Source organism: Taeniopygia guttata, chromosome 5, assembly GCF_048771995.1.
Source record: "Taeniopygia guttata chromosome 5, bTaeGut7.mat, whole genome shotgun sequence".
In the NCBI taxonomy this organism is placed as follows: Eukaryota; Metazoa; Chordata; class Aves; order Passeriformes; family Estrildidae; genus Taeniopygia; species Taeniopygia guttata.
Genome location: NC_133030.1, coordinates 21,580,987 through 21,606,212, shown reverse-complemented (window position 1 = coordinate 21,606,212; position 25,226 = coordinate 21,580,987). Strand labels below are relative to the sequence as shown.

Below are 25,226 nucleotides of genomic sequence, written 5' to 3'. Positions count from 1 at the left end.
AAATTGGTCCTTTTTTTTTTTTTTTTTTTTTTTTTCAAATTGCAAATTAATCCTCAGGAACCAATCTTTAACATGGTTTATCTGTAAAAAACTCTTGGAAATACAGAATGGCTATGTCCATTCCTGCACAGTAAACTATATCTGGTAATCAAAGTTCTCTCCAGTCAAACTAATAGTTTGTGAAAATTATGATAGAAGCTGCTAAAGAAGCAAACTCATTTATCAAAAACTCTCACCTCAGTGTTAAGTAAAGGTTGTCCTGCAAGTAGCTGTTTACTTGTTAAATTGCTGCCATAATTACAAATCATTAGGAAAAAGCAGTTGCACAAACCAGAATAAAACAAACTCCCATAATTCTATTGACAATTTATATTCTCATGAGGTCCTGTAAACAGTTATTTCATAACATTTACATGCAATATGTGGTTCCATATTTATATGTAAGAAAGATACCAATCTAATTCTGTTAAAGTTCAGGTCACTGCACTGGAGCCTCCAAGTTACACTTCAATATACACTGAAGATGAAACACTTTCTACTTACATCTACATTCCATCCATGCAAAGAACAGCATCAATCTGCAACTACTCAGTGTGCAAAATTTGAGCTTCCGTACTGGGACCTCTGTGAGAACACTGCTTGCACAATTAAGTTCTGTTTTTTTCAATATTTAAAGGAGGCTTTTAAGAAAGATGGGAACAAATTTTTAACAGGGCCTGTTGCAATAGGAGAAGGGATGATAGCTTTAAACCGAAAGTAGGTAGATTCAAACTAGATATAAGGAAGATTTTTACAGTGAGGGTGGTAAAAGAAGAGGTTGCCCAGAGAGGGAGAAGATCCCCCATCTCTGGGAACATTCAAGATCAGGGTGGGTGGGGCTCAGAAGACATCCCTGGTCATTGAAGGAGAAGCTGAACTAGATGACCTTTAAAAGTTCCTCCCAACCCAAATTATTCTATTATTCCCTTTTATATTTAATGAATTTTTATTGAGTTTTTTTAACAGATGAGACTGACTTTCCTATGCAAAGGTGTGCCATTGGTGATATGTGTTTAAAGAAATGTGGTATGTTAACTTCAAAGTCTTTTAGCTTTACAGTACGAAACCTGGTTATTACAGAAGACTAAAATCATGAGTGTTTCACATTCATTCATAAATTAAGTATTTTTAACTGTCCGTCTTCAGCCATTTGCTCCTCTATACAGAAAAACAATCCTAAGTATATGATAGTTATCTATGTTGCCAAAACAGGAAGCAATCTTCACTGAGTTTAATTTAAGGCCAGTCGCATTGGATTCTCTATATTGGCTTTCAAGGTCTCCAGAAACTTTGAAGCCAGTTCATCATCCACCACTCGACCATCACTCGAAAGAGTCACTGTCATGAGTTGATGCTGTTCAAGTTTCTCATTCCCTTCTTCATCTTCCACAATTCTGAGCTCTGGTCTTGCCCGGCCCACAGCGAGGATACAGGCCTGAGGAGGGTTTATGACTGCTGTGAAATCACTGATGCCAAACATACCCAGATTGGAGATACTGAACAAAACAGAAAAGAGTTTCAGTAACATCAAAAATTGCATATTCCATCCAAGAAATAATCTATATACAATAACTACTATGATTTAAATTCCCTCCAAGGCAAAACCCATTAACTTAAAAATAGATCTGAACTGTTTTCAGTTGAGCACAGACTCTCGAGGGTTTGGAATTTTTGTAATTAAAAATTATGCACCTTTTAAAAAATCCCATCTCTTTACAGAAATATATTCTTGCACTGCAGACAATGAAGCCAGAAATTAAGCCATTTTAATGTATTTTGCCTGTCCCTGTTCCAAGCCAAATGTCTTTTAGACTGAACCTCACAACTGCAAGTTACAATGACTGCTGGTATCCATTAAGCAATAAAATTTGGGCATCCAGGTATCACTCAGGCACATGAAAACAATTCTGTCTGTGTCACCACCTGTGAAGTGGTATATTAGGAAAGGCTTGGATTCTTCTGCAACAAGTTGTCTATGGAGAAAGCTGGCCCACCATCTCCTCCTTTCTGTTTATAGTTACAGCAAAGAGTGGAAAAAGGATTAAACAGTACAGTTCAACCATCAAATGGCATCACTGCCATGTTCACCATACACCAGGTCCTTAAGTGTCACATCCACCTGCTTTTTGAACACTTACAGGCATGGTGAATCAATCACTTCCCTGGACAACCTGTTGCAATGCTTGACAATCCATTTAATGAAGAATTTTTTCCTAATATCCAATCTAAACTTCCCCTGGTGCAACTTGAGGCCATTTCCTTTCCTCCTGTTACTACCTGGGAGAAGAGACCAACCCACACCTCACCAGAGCTACAGTCCTTTTAAGCAGAAAGAGTGAAGAGCGATATGGTCCCTCCTGCCTTAACAACCCCAGTTCCCTCAGCTGTTCCTCACAAGACTTGTGCTCCAGACCCTTCACCAGCTCCCCTGCCCTTCTCTGGACACACTCCAGGACCTCAATGTGTTTCTTGTGGGGATGGAACCAAAACTGAACACAGGACTCAAGGTGTGGCCTCACCAGTGCCAAGTACAGATGAAATGAACCTGTAGCAGGGTAATTATTTCTCTCTGATACAAGACACTCAGTCTAGGTTTGACCCTAAGAATCATCACAAGAGTTTCACCCTAAACAGAGCAAGATTTTAAAAGCAATGCATTAAAAGACAGTGGAATAGTTGAGGAAAAAACAGTTCTGAACCCATTCTGCATTTATTAAATGGTGCTAGAGTTTTACCTAAAAGATCCTCCCTGGTACTCTTCTGGTAACAGCTTTCCATCTCTGGCCTTCTTTGCTAGAGCCTAAAGAAAATGAAAGAAAACAGGCAGAGAAAATAAAGAAATCAGTGTGTTGTAATAGACTAATTATTTTTATTTCAGTAAAACATTTTAAGTACCATACAGACATTAAGTAAGCAAAAGTCACATGCTTTTGGATTTAGGGAAGCACCTCAGCAACACTGTTGTATCTGCAATGATTTGGCAAAGAGACTAGGACACAAAACTTCATTTTCTCACCAATATTGGCTGTTCAATAAACGCCGTTCTCTCACCTTACAAATATTGTTCCAGTTTTTACAATGGAACCAGCATTCTCCCTGGTGATTTTAGATTATCTAGCAAAACACTGATGAGATAAATTCACAGTATTCTTAATATATTTGTTTAAAGAAACCAACATGTACTATTTCAGGACTTTCTACCAGATTGAATGAATATATTTCTCCCAGGTAAACTACCTTTTGAAGGTTGCCTTTAAGGTCACTCCTTCTGTGATCTCCATTTCATTTGTGAGATTCTTCTTTAAAATTTAACCAAAGAAATGTTCAAATACAGCCCAAGAAGTTCATACTACATTCCAAGATAAGATCACAGAGCTGTACAAAATTTTAAAATTCATAATAAGCTTGTCAAAACTACAAGGATACACTAAGCTTTAGTTTAGGCTTTTTCTCCTCTCTGAATAATTAGTGAAGACAATGGCCATGGGAAAAGCATTCACACAACAGGATCAATATAAGCATGATGTGTTTGTGCAATTGCATTATTTGAATTATGAAAATCCAGTGCCAGGATGCATATGACCTGGAAAGAAATCCAAATTACCATGCAGCAGAAGGGGATATATAAGCAATTACACAAAGAAAGCGCCTGCCAAACTACAGGGAAACTGACAGAGAAGCAGCTGCAGTTGCAATGTGTGCGCATCAGGTACATGTTTATTTCAGTAATTCAGTGAGGAAGTTGAAAAGCAAAATGATGTTGGTGTGGACACCTATGTCACACGCATTCCACTTGAAAGGCAAGGGGAATGCTCACTATCACGGCCCCATTGAATGTAACACAAGCTGCATTTCCATCATGGGAACTGCAGGACATTGATTTGTGGTAAGAGGTTTGCAATACCACACACTATTACAGGTATTGGGGATGATAATGAAAGCACAACACTGAACAATGCTTCTCTTCATGTCATTCTATCACTAATCCCACAACAATCTCAGCTGACCTTCCTCCTCAACTGGCTACTAGCGTAAGGAATTGTTTTCACAACACATTGGGCATAAAGTAAGCAATATGGATTGGAAAAAATCTTAAAAACACACATTTATTAATGTTTCGTGGCATGACCCATCTTTTTCTGCTACAACTTTTTGGCTGTTTCCCCTCCATCAACACGAACTATTATGATTTCTGTAGTTTTACATAAAAGGCACAGTGGTGTCTAGTTTGGGGACATTCTTATGCCACAGGATCTCCTTCCATTGCATTCCTCAGATGCTGTAGGCCTTTGATTAGCACTCGTTAAGTGATAAAAAGAGGCCTGTCTTGGGACATTTCATCATCCGTTCTACTTTTGCCTGCCAAAACCCACTCCTTTATCTGGCAACAACCACCACATATCACACTGACTGGCACCTGGTCTATGCAAAATACTGCTCATTAGTCTGAGGAGTTTAATGTTACATCCTTAATTGAACTGCATGTTGAAAAAAATGCAGACAGAAATATGTTCCCTAATATAACTGCAAAGACAGTAAAAAAAGCAGACACAAGAAATTTTCTGGGAAAGTGAAAAAACACAAAAAAACCAAAATCTCAAACCCCAAGATTGGAAATACTAATGAAACTAGCATTAAGCAGCATTCTCTTGAGGACTGAAGAATTACAATTATATTAAATTGCAAAAGTCTGTAAAGGTTAATTTTTCAAGAAGTCTAGCCACTATTCAACTAAATAACATGATATTATTGTTGATCAAAAATGAAGAGTTGCAAAATTAATGATTTTGAAGTGTAAGTAATGCTGAAAATGCTTTAGTTCCACTGCCTTTGTTATTACTGATGTGTATCTGGGTCATGCTACATTTTCTGCTACAGAAAACCATACAGCTGCTCTATTCCTCAGCCTGCTGCACATTTCAGACCCACCTTTGCAGAGGCAGCAATTTCCTGTATTCCCTTGGCAGCAACATCTTTTATGATGGGCGTAATGAGCCCTCGGTCCGTTGCCACGGCAATGGAGATGTCAATGGACTGCAGCCGCCTGCAGACTTCCCCATCCCACGTCACATTCACATCTGGCATTTGCTAACACAGACAGACAATAAAAAAAAGACAGCTGTTAAAAGAATAACTGTACAATCAGTTATTAAAAAAAAGGAAATTCCTTTAAGACATATAGCTACCTACAGGCATCCACCAAGTGAATTAGTTTGAACTGATTTTATTCGTATTTACTTTATCAAAAAGCATGAAATGTATGCACCAGAAACTAAAAATGGCAGGACAGACAGAAATTAGTTTAGTGTTGCTAGAAAAAAAACGTTAAATTACTAAAAATTTCACTGATAACATGTTATAATGGGTCAGCATGTAAACCCTCAAAGCAGTGCAACTTCTCCCACAAAATAAATCACAAGATGCTGGATTTTAAAGCATGGAAATGGACATCCTACTGTACCCGCATGTTATTTTTCACTGGTGTCTCAAGCAAGATTCTCAACAAATAAAATATGCTGCAGGTACACTCACTGTTATTCAGATGCTCTCCTAAAATGCATCAGATTTTTTTTTTGTGGGTGGACTAAGATAAAATTGAGATGTTAACTGATAATTTCATTTTGTTTTTTCAGTTTAATGAAATGAAGAAAGTATTCCAGAAAAATTATGGGAGGGACACAATATCAAAAGTGACTCTACTGTCTATCTAAAGTAACTGTGCTCCCAGGAAGAAGTGATATGACTGTATTCTGAGTTCCTATTCTTCAACACCAGAATGTATAGTGAAAAAAAAATAAAAGGAAAGAGAGAAAAGAATAAAAAAGTATGTAGTATTTTTTGCAAGCTAAATAAACTTCTAGAAGTCCCACAGTTTACAGAGTTGTAAGATGCCCTCAAGTGGGTGCTGTACAACTCAAACTCTTTATATAACGGTATTCAAAAGAGATGGTAGGGACAGAATTTGTCACTTCAACAATTAAAGATTTATTTTTAAAGTTCAGCTGCTATAGATTGTTACAAAGCCCAATCACTTGAGGATATCAGCCTGGAAGTTTTACTTCCTTCCTCCACCCTTCTCCCTTCTTGTTCCACAAAGAATGGTTATACTGGGCTGTCACCTGGTGAGCCCACTGGCACATTCGCAAAATCTTGGCTGTCAAATGTCAAGACCAAGCTGAAACACAGAACCCATAACTGGACTTGTGATATTCTAAGTGAAAGACAAATTTAGCATGTTCAAGAACCAATACAAGCAGTATCTTGAGGTATATCATAAACTGTCAAACCAGCTGCAGACAGCTCATAAAAGCTAGAACATATTTTTCATTGTTCAGAAATAAAATATTGACAAAATATTCTCTGAAGAGTACCCAGAAAAGAGTCAATGAAACTGCCTTGAATTTAAACTTGAAGATGTATTTGCACTACCCAGTTTTAGGGGGGTGGTACAGGCAGAAGTGGTTTTGGTTTTGTTTTTTTTTTTTTAAAGCAGCTGCCCACATCTTTTCCTGAAATGCTGAACAGAAAGGAAATGAGATGTGAACTTGATCATGAATTTGATATACTGATATACTGAGTTAAATATGTTGGTTTTTTTAAAATGTATTATTTTAATAGTCAAGCAAATGCTAGCATAGATTTCTAACAAAGCAATAGAATAGAAGAATTTTATTGATTACTTCCATATCAACACAACATTATTATCACCTCAAAAATTAACAGCCCCCTCAGACGACAAAACACAAAACCTCTTGCTCTCTCTGTCTCCTGTTCCTTTTACTTGCTCTCTGGTGCAGAGATAAATTATCCAACACTCACAGCAGTTCATGGTAAACTTGGGGTGTCACTATTTCCTCACAAAAAGTTTCATTAGGCCACTAAAAAAGCTTCTTGTTATGTATACATCTAACAAAAGCACAGCACACATATTTAGCTCTCCCTTTTGGTTTTGGTATTAACTTGTAGAGTTTTTTTTCCGGTCTAAATAAAGCCTCAAATTTCTCTCAGGGCACTTGCTTATGAAACTCCCTAGAATCCTGTCTATTTTCTGTCCAAATTATACATTAAGCTATACCTAAGATATACCTCTTAAAATTATACACTAATATTTAGTACATGTTCAGCTAGAAATTTGCTAAGTCTCTTCCATTCCAGTGTTCTCTCAATTCCACACATCCATAGGAATACTCCCCCAACTTAAACAAATTCCTCTCTCAATTTCTAAATAGTTCAAATTATGCTCACAAATGAGAAAACCAGCCTTCACATCCTTTCCAACGTTTTTATATTATTGTGAGGTAATCCAGGCAATGAGAATTCCTAGCAATGAGAAGAGTGGTTGCCAGAAGAATTTTTATTTCAAAGCAGGCATCACTTAACGTACCATAAGAATACACCTGAAGTAATAACAAAGTTTGTGTAAGACTTAGGTAAATGTTTGCTTATAACTGAAAGAAATAAGATGTAACTAAGCTTAACTGAATGATCTTGGCAATGGCTTTAGTCTGCTGACAAAGCAACTACAGTGATTTGCAGATGTTAACTGCAGTAGGTTGATCTTCACTAAGAAGTTCTCATTTTTATAGTTCACAGCATAGACAGTGAAGAGAATTTTACCTGGAAACCTAAAAAAAACTGATAATAAGTAATACAGAATTACCAGCTTTACTGTGAACCCACTCACATCTCCACATAGATTCACAAAATTATTTTCTTGTCTCCTTGGCAGTTTACTACTAAAATATATTCTTAAAGTCAATTATTTGCTTACCTTCAGAGTAACTGCTGTTGCCTTGATAATAAAATCATTTACAGATACTTTAATGTCATCTGCAAAGGGAAACAGAAAAATTTAAAAAAAGGGTAACAATCATTGTTCATAAGATTTGCTTTATCAGCATTTGTGTGATGACAAGACTCTAGTGATTCAGCAGATTTATTTCTTTGAAGCATTAACAGAAAGTCACTTATCTTCAAACTCCAATAATAAAAGCAAGAAAACTCTTCCCTCCCTTGGGACAAAAGACATATCCATCAAGAAAAATCTCATGCAAAGACACTCAGGAGAGTTTCAGGAGACTGAAACTTGTAACTAAAATCAGGAGTGGCATCAGAAGCACAGATAATAGATACAAAGCAGGTTAGGCCATAAAATTACCCTGAAATGCAATATTAAACTTATCATTCTCACAACTGAAAAAAACCGCTAAATTACCCTTCCACTACGGTCAGCAAAACTGATCAAGCAGCAAAATTGCCTAATTTTCAAATCTGGTTTACGGCATGTAACATATATAAGTTTAGAAATATTTTTGCAAGGGAAAATAATTTATAGATCATTATATCAAGTGAAACATTCTTAGGTCATCACAAATTTAGAGGAGTGAACCAAGTATCCACTTACCACATAACTGGCCTGCAACATTTGCTATGATTAGTAATCTATGTATAAGAAAAGAGACAGCACTCCAACAGAACATAATGGAACTTTCAATTTCTATGCTGCACTGACAGAATTTCACAAACATGTACCTTGATCATCAAATATACACTGGTTTCCGTTTGCATACTATATTCCTAACCGTTGGCAAAAATGTCACTGTCCAGCAGTAGAGCAGGAATACAGTTAAATGATCCACATCTGGTAATATTTTACCCTGCATTCACTGATGTTTATTAAAAACCCCACAATTTCCATCAGAGGAAACAAAAATCTACCAGGACAAGCTCTGCTATTCAATTTCATGCAAAGACATATGGCTTTTCCACCTCTGCATTTAAAGGAAATATTCATTAAGAATTAACAACAGCAGGTGAGGTGTGAAAAATTTCAAGTGAGTATTCCTAACTAAGATCCTTTTTTGGTTCATTCCTTATGAACTGCTGCTATTTAAAGAAAATATCAGCTTCAGAAAATGTCTTTGAATAAGATACCATTAGGAAAAATAACAGGTAGAAAAATGACCTGGGTACTGTTGCATTAAAAATTAGTCACACAAAAAAACAGTGGAAGGAGAAGCAGCTCTTGTATCATCATCTAGGAAATGTAAATATACCTGTCAAATTTAATTTTAGACCAAACAGATAAACAAGCATGGGCTAGTCACTAGTACAGAACAGTTGGCCTCAGTTTCTCAATCAGTACAGCAATAAAAATGCAAATTAAAATTATTCTGCCATGTTATTCTGAATGCAGAGCTCACATGGCTTAGAAAAGCTACCATTTGAACCTATAAGCTTTCAAACCATGACAGTAATTGTGAAGCTTTAGATCAAAACTTGAAGTGTCTTAGACCTAAAATTATTTTACCCCAGTCACAGACAGTACCAATCTAGGAGGTGCAAGTCTCCATCAAACAGAGCATCACTACTTGCTTATGCAGCCTGGTTATTGTGGGAAATAAGACTTCAGAGTGATGTGTGAGCTGGCAAAGTAAGACCTCTGTCTTCCTATATTCTGACAAGTTGTCCAATTCAGTAATTGCCAGGAATTACAGCTTGAGTCCAACATACTGAAAAAAACCCTATTAGAATACATAGTGGTCTACCTAGACAAAATCTACACCTCCTGGGGCAGTTTATATAAACAGAAAAAATTAAACATTAGTATAACCACATTAATATTACCACATGTTAAAGTAAATCAGACTACTAACCTTTGGCCAATTCTTTTCTCAACTTCAAAACAGCATCAATGGCACAGTCAGCAGCAGCATATGCATGAGGTATGGTGGTTTTAGACTCTGTTAATCTCTTAGCAATAACTCTTCGGATGTTGCTAGCTGGGATTTCTGTGAATGTGCCCTGAAAGAAATCACATGCTGCTTATTAAATATCAGGACAGCAAACACAGTTCCCCTTTCCTGAAAGTACTCCAGCATTTATGCATTATCATCAGTGACTCCTGCCCATGTCAACTATCCCCTAGGTATCCAAAAGTGATACAGTCCAACTACTGAAATTAGTATGACAAAGACCTTTGAGTGTTATAGTCTATTCCTATCAACTGGGATCAACACAACAGGTTTTACAGAATAATTCCATTTTACAGTGTAGAATTAACCTAGTTTAAAATAGAATAATCCAAGTATTGAGGCATTTATTTTCAGCCAGAGTATATAAGCACTATTCCATCTTCCAGGCTTGGCATATTGCTCAGATTATGCTTTGCTCCATTTAAATTATAAAAAGAACACTTCCTCAGTAAACTACTGCTTTTTCAATGCCCTGTGTAGCTCCTTAAGACAGGTTTTACTTTTCTGTTATTTTTCTCTCTCCTTCCAGATAAATCCAATAATGTTTCAATGGCCAACTTCTTCCTAGAAACAGGGCAACTTGCAAGTAATCTCTCTAAAATACTAGTGACTACAGAAAGGAAGAAGATTCTGCAAGACATTATTTTGTATACTTAATCTTTAGCACCTATCCCTTGAACATATAAGGATTCATAGAATCCTTAGTACATATTCAATAGCACTCAACACACAATAAATTGCAATATGTATGTTCTAGTGCAACCATAGAAGTATTTTATTCTGTGATGGATCCAAGTCTGAGATTTTAAGCTGTTTGGCTCTTTGTACAGTGCAAAAAAAAACCAAACCAAAACAAAACGAACAAACAAACAAAAAAAAATAACAGCAGTATCTCCTGAATATTATGAATTGTAGCTACCTTGTAAACTTCAGACTAAAAAAATACAGCAAATTTAGTTCTAGAGCCAGAAAATGTTTTTCACAAAAGCTTTTCAATTTCTACTAGTGTCTATTTCAGCAAGGGCATTTATTCTGTAAAAAAATATTTTCTAGTATTTCTAACATTTCAATTTAACTTAGGTTCTAGAGTTAGCACAATTACTCTCCAAGGCAGCCACCAGGAAGCCTTTTCCTTCCTCAGGTCTTCACAACTCATTAATGGACACTTACATCTCGCAGGAAAGCAAAAAAAATCAAGTACAGTAAAAATAAATCATTCTAGTTTCTCCAAGGCCTGCAATATAAATTTTTCCATCACTTCAATTTGCAAGCTATGCAAAATAGCATGCAGACCATCATTTCAAGGATTTCACAGTTTTAATAACATTGCCTTAGAATCACTGAAACATAGAAAAAACTGCACATCACTGAGTCTGAAATCTGGGTGGCCTTAGTTTCCTTCCTTTCTCTAGATCTAGAAATCTGAGAGCTACTGAAGTAGCTTTTGCACTACTCAGCTGTAGCAATGCTGAAATCTTAGCAGAAGAGTTACCAGTGCAGCAGGTTGTCCTGGTGTGGAAACTGGTGGAATTGCTGGCCTTGGATAGGAAGTCACTGTTGCTTGTGAAGGAGAAGGCACTGCAGCAGGAGCTGGGGAAACCACAGGTTTCAATTCACTGGGTTTACCTTTCTGCATCTCTTGCAGAAGTTTGAGAGCATCCCTGGTGATTAAACACAGTGAAATACTGACTGCAAAGAAGCTATTTAACAATTACCTAAGTATTACTATTCCATCACTTATTCTATTTCATTAGCCACTTCTGTACATTTAAATTTCTGTTGTCAAACCAAACATTAAGAAGGTGATTATTATTAAATTATATTAATCTTGTGTTGCCTTTGTGGTATCTTTTTAGTAACTTCTCATTAACTTCCATGAATAAAAGGGCCTGAGTATGCAGTAACAGAAAACAATTGTGTTAGAGAAGCATAACAATCATCACTAACTGTAAGCATGCAAAGTGATTTTTGAATTGCACTAACAATTCTTCTAAATGAAAAAGTACATATATTCAGGCTATAAAGTCTAAAGTAAAAGCTGTTTCATCTGTTATATTTGTAATAACCTGAATTGAATGTAATTACTTAGTGCTAAGTGAAAATTGATAAATACATTTATCATTCTGCACCTTTCTGACATAAATCTGCAGAGCCAGGCACAGATGTTATACAGGCCCATACTTCCTAACGCCACACTGGAGAAACAAAGCCAAAGTGTTCTCCAAGGATTTTCTATTGATACAGCTACCACCACAAAATTTTCCTGTTGTGGGCACAATATGACAGAGAGGAGAGGCTCCATCTCTAAGCCATGACACTGTGTCTGCTCCAGGTGCATTTAATTCATAAAGCAACAAGGTAAAGACCAGCACCTAGGAGGCTGAACAGAAATAACTGCATTTCCACCACCACTGCCAACTGCAAGGCAAGTCAGTTGTAGATCTCCTCTCTTTATCCTCCAGATCTGCTAACAAAAGCCTGTATAATATACCCTAGATAAATCACTATCACTTCACCAAGAACACAAAAGTTCAATTTCACAAACTGGCAGAGGAAATTAAAATAAATTAAAAATCAGACTCCTTAAACACTTCCAAGGTTTTGAAACACAAACCATAAATGCTAAACAAAGCTATCTAATTTCAGTAGATTACTGCTTAAGAGACTATTCTTGAGTGATAGCCAAGAGTTTATAAAATCTTTATAGAAAGAACAAAATCTCAGAACATTATGCATTCTTAGTTCTTCCTAAAATGGAGAACTCCAGAAACAATAATTAAAAATTGAAAACCTCTACATAATGCCTCTTCTCATTGCTGATTTGCTTCAATTTATTCTTACCTTCAATACATACTTCAACAATTTTGAAAACAAAAAACAAATGAGCTCAAAAGAAAAGTTTTTTCAATTAAAAACTGTTACTTGTTTTCCCAAATTAACACGCTGGCCAAGATTTGGTTTAAAATTAAATGTTATTTGACACAACTACTGTATCAGGGGTAAAAATTAATTTTCATAGAATGAATATCATTCCCTACCATTACAATTTGAAACATAAAAAGTAACTGCATGACATAATACAAGCTTTTTGGTTAACATTTAAAAGCTACCAAAAATCTGTCAAGGGCTCTCGCTTGGCAGTCATAGGAGACACCGTCTGGTTTTGGTGGCTTTTAATGCGTTAATTAGAAAATGTATTGCCAAAATTGAGCTTATTTTTAGATTAAAAGATTTGCTCAAGACTTTCTGAAACTGACTTGTATTGTACAAAAGACACATATATAAAAATCTAAGTTCACATATGTTATACACACATATGAATAGAGATTCCCCCCCATCAATTCCAAATTATTTAACTGGTTAAGAAAAATAGGTGCATCAGTGTTATGACTGTCATGGTTGCAACACTGCAAACCTGAATATAATCAGAGTTAGAAGTGGCAACAAAACAAATAAAATTAAACAGGTTTAAGTAAAGGTCAGGTCAATAGATATTTTATTAGGACTGGAAAAAGAAGGGCTGGTCACATCTTTCCAACAACTCTATAAACTTCTATCAACATGAGTCAGTAACAGAGAAAGAGAAGAGAGGTAACAAACACGAAAGAGCAACTCCTTTGCAGAAAAGCTATATAAGTTTAGTAAACATTTAATAAACAAAAATATGCGTTACCAAACTGTTATTATTAGAAATACGCAGATTCTGGCAACCCTGTTACACTTCAGTTTACCACTACTACAGAAGTGTGTAGTCTTTTCACTTCATGTTAGTCAAAACTCAAAGAATGGTGAGAGCAAACTGAGTATTTTGTGTTCAAAATATACTTTTCTTGATACAAGTTAGGTTAAACAGACACCTAAGAATCTCTGAGGATCCAGCAGTGCAACAAGAGATGCATGGACTGACACAAGCTTCCTGTGGTGGCAGTTACTGTTACTAAATTGTACCCAACCCCTTTCACATGTTTCACATTCTCTTTTCACATGTTTACACCCGTTTACTCAACTCATAAATTTCCTGCAAGAAGGCAAATGGGTAGCAGAGATTCAGAGCACATCAGAAACTTAGAGGTATCAGATTTACTGCCCTATCATTATAGAAGAAGCTCATTCCTCCCAAATAGCAGCTAACAAATTGCACACAGCAGAGATCCCAGGGTCAGTTCATACTCCATACATGCACATGAATTTAATCTCCAGAAAAACAGCAATCCATGGGTGTGCTCTGTGTTCTTTGCAAGCTGAAAATGCCTGAGCAGTTCAGAGATCCCAAGACACACGGACTTAACAACAGCTGGGAGCAACAGGGCCTCAGAAAAACATGGTTCTCAATAACCAGCCTTTTCATGGCTGCACTTATAAATCCCTAGACCACTATGAAATAGAATGGGAAAGGGCAGAGGTAGCTGAAACAATCAGTTTTAATATAGCCCTCCCAAACATGTCTGAGCTGATGAGTAGAAACATGGTACAATCTTTGACAGAATTTGTGAGTTACTTTGTACTGGCACACCAATTTTCTAGGACGTTTCTAGGACATTTTTGAAGAAAATTATATTAAGTGATATGAGAGGATATTACTTCAAAATAACAAATAAAAAACCCCTGACATTCCATTAAAAAAATCACACACAAAACCAACAACAAAACAGGCAGGAAAAAACCAATAGTAATTCAATCTTGAACAGACACATAAGAGAAATATAAATAAATGAAAGTATACAGATAAATAAAGTATTGGCCTACTAAGCAAGAGGGCCATGACAGAGAACACCAGTAGAGTGGAAGTTCCAACTGCTGTTGCAATTTTTACACTGAATTGAATTTAAAGATAGAAAGTTGGGAGAAAGAATCTTGCTTGCTTATGGAATTCGCTATCTTTCTTTCTTGTAGTCTGGTGAGTGCAGTAAAGGAAGTATTTCCCTGAATATCTGCAGAAGCTCTCTCTAACAATCTGCACATTTAATTTCAAACTAGTGTGTAGGCATCTGAAATACTAATCCCATTTCAAAATAATGGTTAAAAAACCCCAGACATTCCTCATCTTAAACTGACATTTCATAGTCAAATCTTTTGTAAGAAAAAAACAGTTTTAAAAATAAATTATTTTGCTAGATAATTCTCATAACTACAGAAAAATCTTTGCTAGATCTCCATGACAACTAGGAAGTGTTTATTCGTTAGCTAAAAGTCCTAGAGGGTTTCCACCTGCCATAGCCTCATTACACACCATAAATTACCATTACACTTACATAACTAACAAAAAACTCTCTCTGATGATTTGCTGCTACACAGCATATTCTATCTATTCAATTCCTTATTACATCTCAACTCAGGCAAAGGTCATAAGAAAAAAAAAACTGTCACTTTCTGGCTCCAGTTCCAAGTTACACTGACCTGGTCCTGGCTGTCTCTGAATGGAACTAAAATAACAGTAGCCAGCAAAGTCTGTATAAGTGAATGATGGTACTTGTCAAAAGAAATAATTTTACTGAGATCAAAAATATTTATTTCTGCCAATGTCCTCACTTCCAATAACATACATACTCATGTGAAGAGAACACATCATTTCAAGGCTAAATGCACTGGATCGACCACGTTTTTTACACTCAACTTTCTCATTCAAAGGCTTGAGTGCCAATCATTACATTGAAATGTTCAAAAAGGTACAAAAAGCTACTAGACCATAAAAAACCACAGCTTGGTAAACAAACATTCTTTAAATCATAGAGAGGAGAAAGCAAAATGGAAGAAAAACAGAATTCTGGAATTTCTTATCATTACACTTCATTGCTCCCCCCAGCCTAATAAAAATAGGAAAAAATGAAATCCTGACAGATTTCAGAACAGAACCGCAGCAAAAAAATAAAAATATCTGAACTCCCTGAAGAAAAGGAATTGAAGAAAACAGGCCACTGGTATTTTGTTTTGGCTCTGTATGCATCTTGGGAAGTAAAATTCTTTAGATTCACAGTGGTAGCTAACAGTGATGCTTAGGAGGCAATAGCGGCCATTAGGCTGAGCTGCAGGAAATGTGACAGCACTACTACAAAGCTAAGATGGGACTTAAAAAATACAAATATATGTTTTGGGTTTTTTTTTTTTTAATTAAGGGCTTCTTCAAATACTTCCTAACCCATTCTCCCTATCTTTTCAACAGATTTTTCAAATTTAACTAAACCCATCCATAGCATAAAATGGAACAAAGACAAGGCTTTATAAATAAGCAAACTTTAATCTAATGGAGATTGCTCTAATATCAAAAGTTGTAGGTTTACCAAATTATCTACATACTCTTTAGTGAAGATTCCTCGAGGCCCAGTAGGTGTAACATTGCTTGGATCTAGTCCATGTGTCTCCAGAATGTTGCGAGCTGCAGGACTTAAGCGAACCCTGAAGAAATGAGGGGGAAAAATTAAAATCATTTAAATAGTAAGATTAACTTATCTCATTAATGTACATCATGAGAAAATACATTTCTCTCCGGTCAACTACAAAGTACAGCACACTGGTACAGACTACCCAGTGGTAGTCTGTACCCAGTGCATCTTAATATGATTAGCTTTCTGGAATGAGGAGAAAAGCCAACATCTAGAGAAAATGGTTTAGAATTCTTAGATACAAAGCAACAACACTCATAAAATAATAAATACTTGGTTTCAAGTCTTTCCACAAAAATCTCTTATTCATTATTTCCCAAAGGAGACTACATTTGCACCTCATTGAATTTTAAGAATGGTCCATTAAGCCCTTGCCAAAAACACCCCATGTCATAAATGATCATTTGGTTCCAAATATGCTGATATATCTCTAACAGTTGCAGTGAAAACAGCACTTCTGATGTTCTTTGGTACTAAAATGAAAGACATAATCCTTTCAAAGATCCTTTCCTGGATCATCCTCCTACTACAGGTAATGCCTGGGCAATGACCTCAGCTGTTGTTCACTTGCATGAGGAAAGTCTAAATGCTGGCAGCATTTAGAACACAGCAAACCAGATAGAAAAGGCAATGAGGTTTGTGGGGAGAAAAATAAGCACAAATAAGGAGTGATACCTCCAAAGAGGATACATCCTGGGACACAAAGTGATTATGGATTATTGCTACCTAACACACTGCAGCTGACCCCTCCTCCAAGATGTTTGCAATGCTTAGAATTCCAATAGACTCAAACCAAACTAACAAATAGCACATAAACCAATTGGTTTAAGTTCTTCACACTCCACTGTTATGAAAATATTAGAATAATTCTTTTCTAATATTGAAAATGCAAGAGATCATAAGGACTTTGTAGTGGGCAATTTCTTGGTTTTTTTTCTCTCCTCAAATAGAAAACAAGTCATAGGTACACCTAGCTTCTGATGCATAAGCACTATTGTCCATCCTGTATTAGCACAACTTCTTTCCAACTGTAAGCTTAGACTCTTTCATAATTTAATTTCAGGACAGAATATAAGTACATTTAATTCTAATAACATGTTGTTTAAATTGACTTACTGGGCTTATGAGCAAAGAAATAGTCTAGGCCTGCAAGGTTTACCACCTCACTCATACTGAAATACTCTCAAAATGACAGTCTACTATAGGTAAAAAGGGATAAAAAATATTTCTTAGTTCAGTTCTACTGATTTAATGAAGAGTTCCATTTCATAACAAACACAGAAACTTACTGCAATTTCCCAGGTTGATGTTGCAGTTTAGGAGGGGCTGAAACTGAAGGAGCTGCAGGAGCTGAGGCAGGTGCAGGTGCTGGTGGAGCCACAGAAGATGGAGCACCAGCATCAGCTGGCATTTCAACTTGCTTCCAGTCCTGGCCTTCCTCTACCAGCAGACCAATTAGTGAGCCCAAGCGAACATTTTTGCTTCCTTCTTCCACCTAAATTAAGAACATTAAGTTACAAATTACACTGTCTGCTCTAATATGACTAAAACCAGTAGATGTTGAAGTTTCAGGCATATTAATGACAATTCATCAGTAAGAGATATCCCATTTTATTGCTACTATTAATAAGATATTTCAAGACTGAAATTAATTATAATTGCTATTATAAGGAGAGGAACATTAAATTATGCCCCAAATCCCATACACCTAAAGTTAGCACTCAGAAATCAAAGTAACTTTTTATACACACAGCCTTTGCAGCTCAGAACTAGAATAGAAAAAGAAAAATTATTATAATTCTGCCTAACTTTTCATCTCCTGGATTTTTGAGTCACTGCTACATTTTCATTACTCACAATAAAAAAAAAACCTCTGCATAAACCTAAATGAACCTTAGAATCTCAGATATAGAAAGAGCTGAAATAAAGAGAAGGACTTCAGGGTGCTGGACACAAGACAACAGTGTGGATTTGCAGCCCAAAAAGGCAAATGAAGGAGTGTGGCCAGCAGGGCGAGGCAGATCATTCTGCCCCTCTACTCCACTTTTGTGAGACCCCACCTGGAGTGCATTTTCCAGGTCTGGGGTCCTCAACAAGACATGGACCTGTTCATAGTAGGTCCAGAGGAGGGCCACAAAGAAGACCAGAGGGCTGAAGCTCCTCTCCTACAATGACAGTCTGAGACAGCTGGGGTTGCTGAGCCTGGGGAAGAGAAGGCCTTAGAGAGACATTACAGCAACATTCCAGTGCTTAAGAGAGTCTTAGAAAAGGGAGGGAAAGGGCCTTTTTACACTGGCAGGACAAGGGGCAATGGCTTTACAATCAAAGAGGGCAGGTTTAGAGTAGAAAGAAATGCTTTACTCAAAGGTGGTAAAGCACTGGAATAGGTTGCCTATAAGGGTTGTGGATGCCCTATCCCTGGAAGTGTCCAGGGTCAGGTTGGATGGGGCCCTGTGCAACCTGATCTAGTGACTGGCCTCCCTGGTAGGTGATGATCTTTAATGGCCCTTACAAACCAAAACATTCAATGATTCTATGCAGCAAAAAGAGTAAAAAATATCCTAGCTTTGGTAACAAACCAACAAAGCACAGGGAGAAAAAAAATTGAGATAAAGCGAACAGAGAAGTATAATTCCCTTGGGGCTTTTGCTACTGCAGCATAGTGCTTTAGCCACTAACAAATATATGCTGAAGTAAACGTTTATTTCCTCCACTGGGAAGAAAAAGGGACAGAACTTATGCTGGCTCATTCTGCAGTGGAATTTTTTTTACAATGTAGTTTCCATACCAATTCTCATTTAGGCCATGAATAAGAAGGTGGTAATGGATACTAACGTTAGGGAAACATTCCTGTCTCCCTGTCCAGGAGCCACTCTGGCAGTCACAGTCCCACCATGTGAATGGGGACCAAAGCCCCTTTAAAGTAGGAGGCTCCAGTAACCACATGGATGCCTCACCTGGCTCCCTGCTCACCCTGCCCCACATTCAGATAGGTCTTCCTTACCAGACTGACCCTGGGTTTCCCATAGCAGGATCTCAGACATCTGGATCCCTAAAGAAATTTTAATTGTGGCCCAGTAACACAAACCAGCTCGAGCTGGTGCCTCTGGGGTAGGACCACAAACAAAGGAATTCCCATGCTTTCATACCCCCAGTCTGTGCTGCCAATAATCTTGTATCTTCTTACTGAGTCCTTGGCTCCTGCTGTGTCCCAGTGTCTGGTCACCTGGCCACCGCCATAGGTCCCTGTGCGCTCTGCTGTGCAAAGGGTCAGCACCAGGTCAAGGCCCCTTTTTCTGGTGCTCCCACCACACCCCTCACTCAGGGCAAAACTTGCAGCTCCCACTGCAGCTGCACATCCAGTACCTGCTCTAAGTCTATTCCTCAACAATTAATTACAGTTCTTAAACAATCGTTCATCATCTGTTTTGTTCCAAATTGAACCATAAAGTATTTTAGGGAAAAAATAAAAAAATCAGTGTTAATTTAAGAAGCAGCTCTACTGAAAGAATAATCATCATTCTGAAATTACCCGTCTAATATTTTATTCAGCTATTTAATCTTTTACTGCATTTTACACTGAATCAGATGTGATCATTAAAAGACCTATTCAGACAGAAGAAATATATATGCATGAGCTTCTTACTGTTAGCCTGTTCTTCCTAAGCCATACGTGGATTATACAGTCAAGAAAAGCCACGAAGGGTTACAGAAGTTGAATTTAACCCAATGAACCTCCTATCTTTAAATGCAAACCCCAAAGCATTAAGCAGACTGCATGCTCATTTGACTCAAGTTTTCCATACTGAACTCTGTCAAGATGGTGCAGAATTGCAGCTGGCATCAAAAGGCACACATTTTTGTCACATTTCTTTTAGGAAGCGAGTGAAATTCAGTCAGATGCTAGCTCAGAGGCACAAAACATTTTAAAATTCCCATCAACTAACTACATCACACATGTACTTCTGAGTGGCCCTTGGAAGGACAATCTTTTCAATAAGTAATCATCACCCCATCCACAAACCTGACACAGCTCATTTTATAAGCCTTACATAAACATCTACTGAACACCTAATACAGAGCAGAAATATCCACTAGACAGTGCAGAAAGACAACCAAGGATCACACCTGAGCTAGGGAAAAAAAAATCTGAAAATTTCTGATCTTATTGCTTTCTTGTTATTTTCGTTTCTGAAACATCAGGGGTTTTCTGCACTTCTTAGGAGGCTGGAATAAAAGCCCATCTATTCTGTACTCTAACTCTTAGGCCTACCATTTCTAGATTCAAAGGATTAAAAGAATCCATTAAAAACTGGGTTTGCATAATGATCTGTTCATGTTACTCCAACAAAGCTGCCCCTTTTCCCTTATTCTGAAAGATGCTATAGATATTTTCTACCTCCTGGCATCTCCTCCTCAGGTTCAGCTCTTGGCATTGGATTGTTACTGGATGATATGGATATAACTAAGTCTGGAATGTGAATGTCACTGCTCCATGACACTGATATCATGTCGCTGCTGGAAAGTCTGCCTCTGATCTATCAAAAAATGTGCCACAAAAGCAATACACACAGAGAAATTTTGAAATTTGCAATGCATTTGAAATACAAGATAGGAAATTTTAAAACCCACAGCTTCTGAAATACTAATGTTACTTGTAGCCATCATGAATTACTATTAAAGAAACTAAGCAAATTTCTATTTAATCTCTCTAGGATCAATTCTTTAATACTTCTGACAGAGAGAATCCCCGTATGTCTCCTTCACATTATCTAACAAAACAGTGTCTGCAAAAGCAGAATAGGTTGCACAAGATTTTGTCAAGGTTATCAGAAGCAAACTGATTTTCAGAAACATTCAAAACTGAAGAAGAGAGACGTAAAAATAGTGAAAGCATTGCCCAGCAATTATGTAAATAACTACATGGAGACTAAACACTGATTAAAAAATACGCCTGATGTGAGACTTCATCCTGGCATGGCAGAATAGATCCTCTGAAGCCTATTAAATGTGTTGTTTTACAGTCGAATGCCAATTTAGCAACACAATTAAAAGAAGGAAAAATATTTTAAACTCTTGTCTATATACACTAGTGCTTAAATGCAAGTTATCCTGGAGAAATTTAAGACTAATGACAGTATTTGTAAGCCCTGACAGAGTCAATTTACAGCTGAGTTCCCTCTCACAACCCCTCTCCTCCCTACCCCAGCCCCCCACCTACCTCAAGACTTTCATTTTTGCAAAGGATGTTGCCTTTGCTTATACAAAAAAGGAAAATACCAAACAGAACATCATTTCTCAAATGCTGCCACACAGGAAACTACTCTCCCTTTTCTGTTTTTGCAAAGAATAACTGTGCAAATACATGCTGATGTAAGAAAATGCAGCTGTAGCAGAGATAGGAAGCCTAATATACCAGTGCAAAACAGTTTTGTAATAGCAGCACAAACACATGTCTCACTGTGCATAGGGTAGAACTTTCTCACGGCTCCAGGAACCAGTTTATACCCATGCCCATTCTGCTGTTTCCTAAGTAGCTAGATTGCAATTAATACCAGTTTGCTTAATTTGTATGATTATGGGATCCACACCTTATGTGTAGATGTTCCCTACATGAGACCTCCCTAACCAAATAATGTAATATTTACTGAAAGTACACATTTCTCAAATTTTTATTCAGTTTTTTCCCAAATTCTTACAATTCACCCTGTTTAATTATTGTGGAGGGAGAGCAGAAACAGCTGCAAAACACCACCAGCTGAGACTGCTTCAGAAAATTTCCTACTCATCCCAGTTCTTGTTCTTTCTATTATGCTTAATCAATCTAATTTTGATAGAGGAAATTATTAACTCCAAGAACTGTTCCTTGGGTCAGTCCATCTTGTATAACATTCCACCTTGAATGACTAGCACAAGACAATCTGGCAGAGAGATGACACATCCTGGGTAAAGTACAACCCAAAATTCTATATTCCAACTGATTGTTAACTGTTTTCCTATAACTCAGAGTAACAGATGTCATAAACTGCAATATTTCATGGACATAATTCACCCAGTGTAAAACATAAAAAACAACAGGTTAAGTGAAAATCCATTAAAATATATACAGAATCATGTATCAATAGTCTGGTACACACATGGAACAAACAGAGCAATTATTTCTCCCCAGGAATACATGGGCATTTTTCTGAATGCTGAGCAGAAATTTAGCTATCTAAACTAGTTTTTGAGGCAATATGCTAAACAACAGTCTGAAGTTATAATACCCTGCTGAGAAACGTAGGATTCCTACCAGTATTTTAGCCAATATGCCATCATCACTTGATTCCATGGTAACCACTGCCTTGTCCGTTTCAATTTCACACAATGGATCTCCAACATTCACTGTGTCACCTGCAAAATACAACAGAACTTAAGAATACTTACCCTACACTTCCTTTCAGATTTGTTTAACCATGGATGACAGATATTCACCACATAATACAATTATTTTGCATTTCTTAATATATATTACAGCTAGTTGATCCCCCATCATTACTTATCATTTTGGCCCTTTTCTTTCCAAATAAAATCACCAAGATTCAAGAACCACAAACTGCTGTGGCAAAAACTGACACATTCCCAGTACTGATGTTTTCAGCAGGCTTTCCAAGAGGAACTACGCACACAATGAAATTAATTTCCAGAACCCCATACTCAGTAGCATTGCCATGAATAAAATACTAAGCCTTCCATATTCACTGCTAGCCACCAGTCAGAGCAAGCTATCTAAAACTGCTTAGAACAATGGCATCATAGTTCTGTAACTGGCATCTACACTACAAAAGAAATTAAAATAAAAACCTCAGGAATTTTAATGTCTTTGGGAAAGCATAGCTGCAAGTGTGCTTAATCTCCTACATAGTTCAGAAAGGTCTTTGTCTTTTCATGCATTCATTCATATTTACCTTGTGAAATAAAAATATGCACAAGTGCTAGAAATTGCTTTTGCTACATTACACAAATCCAAGATTAATTCTGAAGCATACTCTTCCTCAGCTTTTGAAGACTATCTGTATCTGCTAGCAGATGATAAAAATACTATGTGTCTGGATTATTTCAACAAATCAATACTGACTAGATGTCCAACATTAAAATTGACATTACATTAAAAATTGTTACATAGCTGAATGTTTTGGCTTGCAACAAAATACAGGTTTTTTTCCATATAGAGACTACATATCCCAGCTTAAAACATGCCTACAATTTTGTATGAAGTAAAATTCTAATATTTCCCCATTACCATAAATGCTGCAACAGCATTACCTGTCTAAGCATTTAGCTTAACTACTGATATCACTCCATTGTGCTTAAGAGTAGAATAAAAACCTAGGCAGGCTACCACCTACATTTAGGTAAGAGACAACACTATAAAAAATATCATCTCCTGTTTCAGGACTACATGAATTAGAAAGGGAAAATGAGGCGTAGTACCTCATTTGTGTTGAATAAAAACATCAAAAGCTCAGTTACCTACACAGTTTTGTAAGTCATAAACGTTCCTATTACAGAAATTGGCAGAGAAATACACTTCATCTTTTTAATGTAATAATCTAACAGCCACATTCCACTTTGCAATAACTAGAGCATGAACAGTTTATAAGAGGAAGTCAAAACTCTAGGCTGTATACGAGTGTTTTAATTTCACTGGATCATTAATTGAAGTAGGCCATATATCAGATTATTAGGCAAGTACTTCTCAGCTGTTAAGAAATCAAATTGTTGGGCAAATTCTGTAATTTACAGAGCTAAGAATGGCAAGCAGAAAGGAAGTTTACTCTGTATCTTAATCTGCCATTAGACTGTAAGTGTTCTGCACCATTAAAAAGAAATGTCAGTGCTCAGAGACCAACAGCAGTGCCTCCAGCAAGGTAGGCCAGCCAAGCGAACACCTTCATTCATGTGTTTGTCACATGTCACATCTCAACTTGGGTACCTGAAGCTGTTCATGGAAAACTAACTTCATCTTGTACATGGAGGGCAACAGGAAAAGTCCTCAAAGAGCTGGATAAACCACTTTTCCACTACTTTTTTTTGGTTTTCCTTTCGTTGCTGCAGCCATAAAGTTACCACAAATTTGAAATGCAATTGAATAAATGTAGTGAAATAATTCACATCATTGCAGCATTCAAGTCCTGTGCGTGTTTCAGTACCCAAGTGCAATAAAAAGGACTATAGTTACTTCCATTAGAGATTACAATATTTGTGATAGCTCCTAATCAGTGCTCAGTTTGATGTCAATTACAAATCAGCTTTCTCGATAATTAGGATTGGAAAGAACACTTTTGCAAAGCATATTTTTGCTCTTACACTTTAAACCGAGCAGTATTTGCAACAGAAGATGCCTGAAATCAGAGCTCCCTGAAATTATATATATAATACCCTTGAAAAATTTTGGGTGGGGCTCAGGTTTTTTGTTTCTTTGTTCTTGATTCGGTTTTAATAATTAAATGCCCATAGCTAAGCTGAATGGTTAGGATCTCTACTGAAGCAGTTTCCTTCCAGGAGATCCAATTGGCATCCAATAGCCTCGGTGCTCTGTTCAGCTGCTGACAGACAAATATCCAAATCACAAGATACAAACTGCATTTCTTAATGTTGCAAATAAAATCAGAGTTGACTGAACACAGATACTGAAGTCCCCAGAGCTGATGTCTCAAAAGGTAGCAGAGTTACACTGCATGTGGATGCTGCCAGCACTGCTACATCTTCTGTTTTCTGCCCACATTAACAAGAGGATTTTGGTCTCCTGGGCTGTCAGACTACAGCTTTCATCAACATTAAATTCATATATAATAAGTACAAGTTTTTAGAAACATAGTTTTATCTTTGTGAGAATGGCTTTATTACCCACAGGAATCAACATGAAACTGCATTAACAATGAGAAGGAAAAGTAAAGCTATCAATTAAATTCAGCACTTTCCCTTCTGTAGTAGTGAAATTATCTGTCCATCCTGTGAAACCATAAAATGAAAACATTTGATACTTACACAAAGGACAGAAAGACTATCA

General features: G+C 36.9%; 1 protein-coding gene across 1 annotated transcript in view; it reads right to left on the bottom strand.

Moving 5' to 3' along the window:
* Nucleotides 1–254: 254 nt before the first annotated feature.
* PDHX (pyruvate dehydrogenase complex component X) overlaps nt 255–25,226 on the bottom strand; it is a 33,338-nt gene continuing 8,366 nt past the window's right edge. The window contains exons 3-11 of the mRNA XM_002199608.7: nt 22,467–22,567; nt 17,464–17,669; nt 16,089–16,187; nt 11,287–11,455; nt 9,696–9,843; nt 7,811–7,869; nt 4,969–5,127; nt 2,775–2,839; nt 255–1,535 (exon numbers count right to left, since the gene is read on the bottom strand). Of these exons, the coding sequence (XP_002199644.4) occupies nt 1,271–1,535; nt 2,775–2,839; nt 4,969–5,127; nt 7,811–7,869; nt 9,696–9,843; nt 11,287–11,455; nt 16,089–16,187; nt 17,464–17,669; nt 22,467–22,567 (1,271 nt within the window). The 3' untranslated portion in view covers nt 255–1,270. The remainder of the gene's footprint in view (nt 1,536–2,774; nt 2,840–4,968; nt 5,128–7,810; nt 7,870–9,695; nt 9,844–11,286; nt 11,456–16,088; nt 16,188–17,463; nt 17,670–22,466; nt 22,568–25,226) is intronic.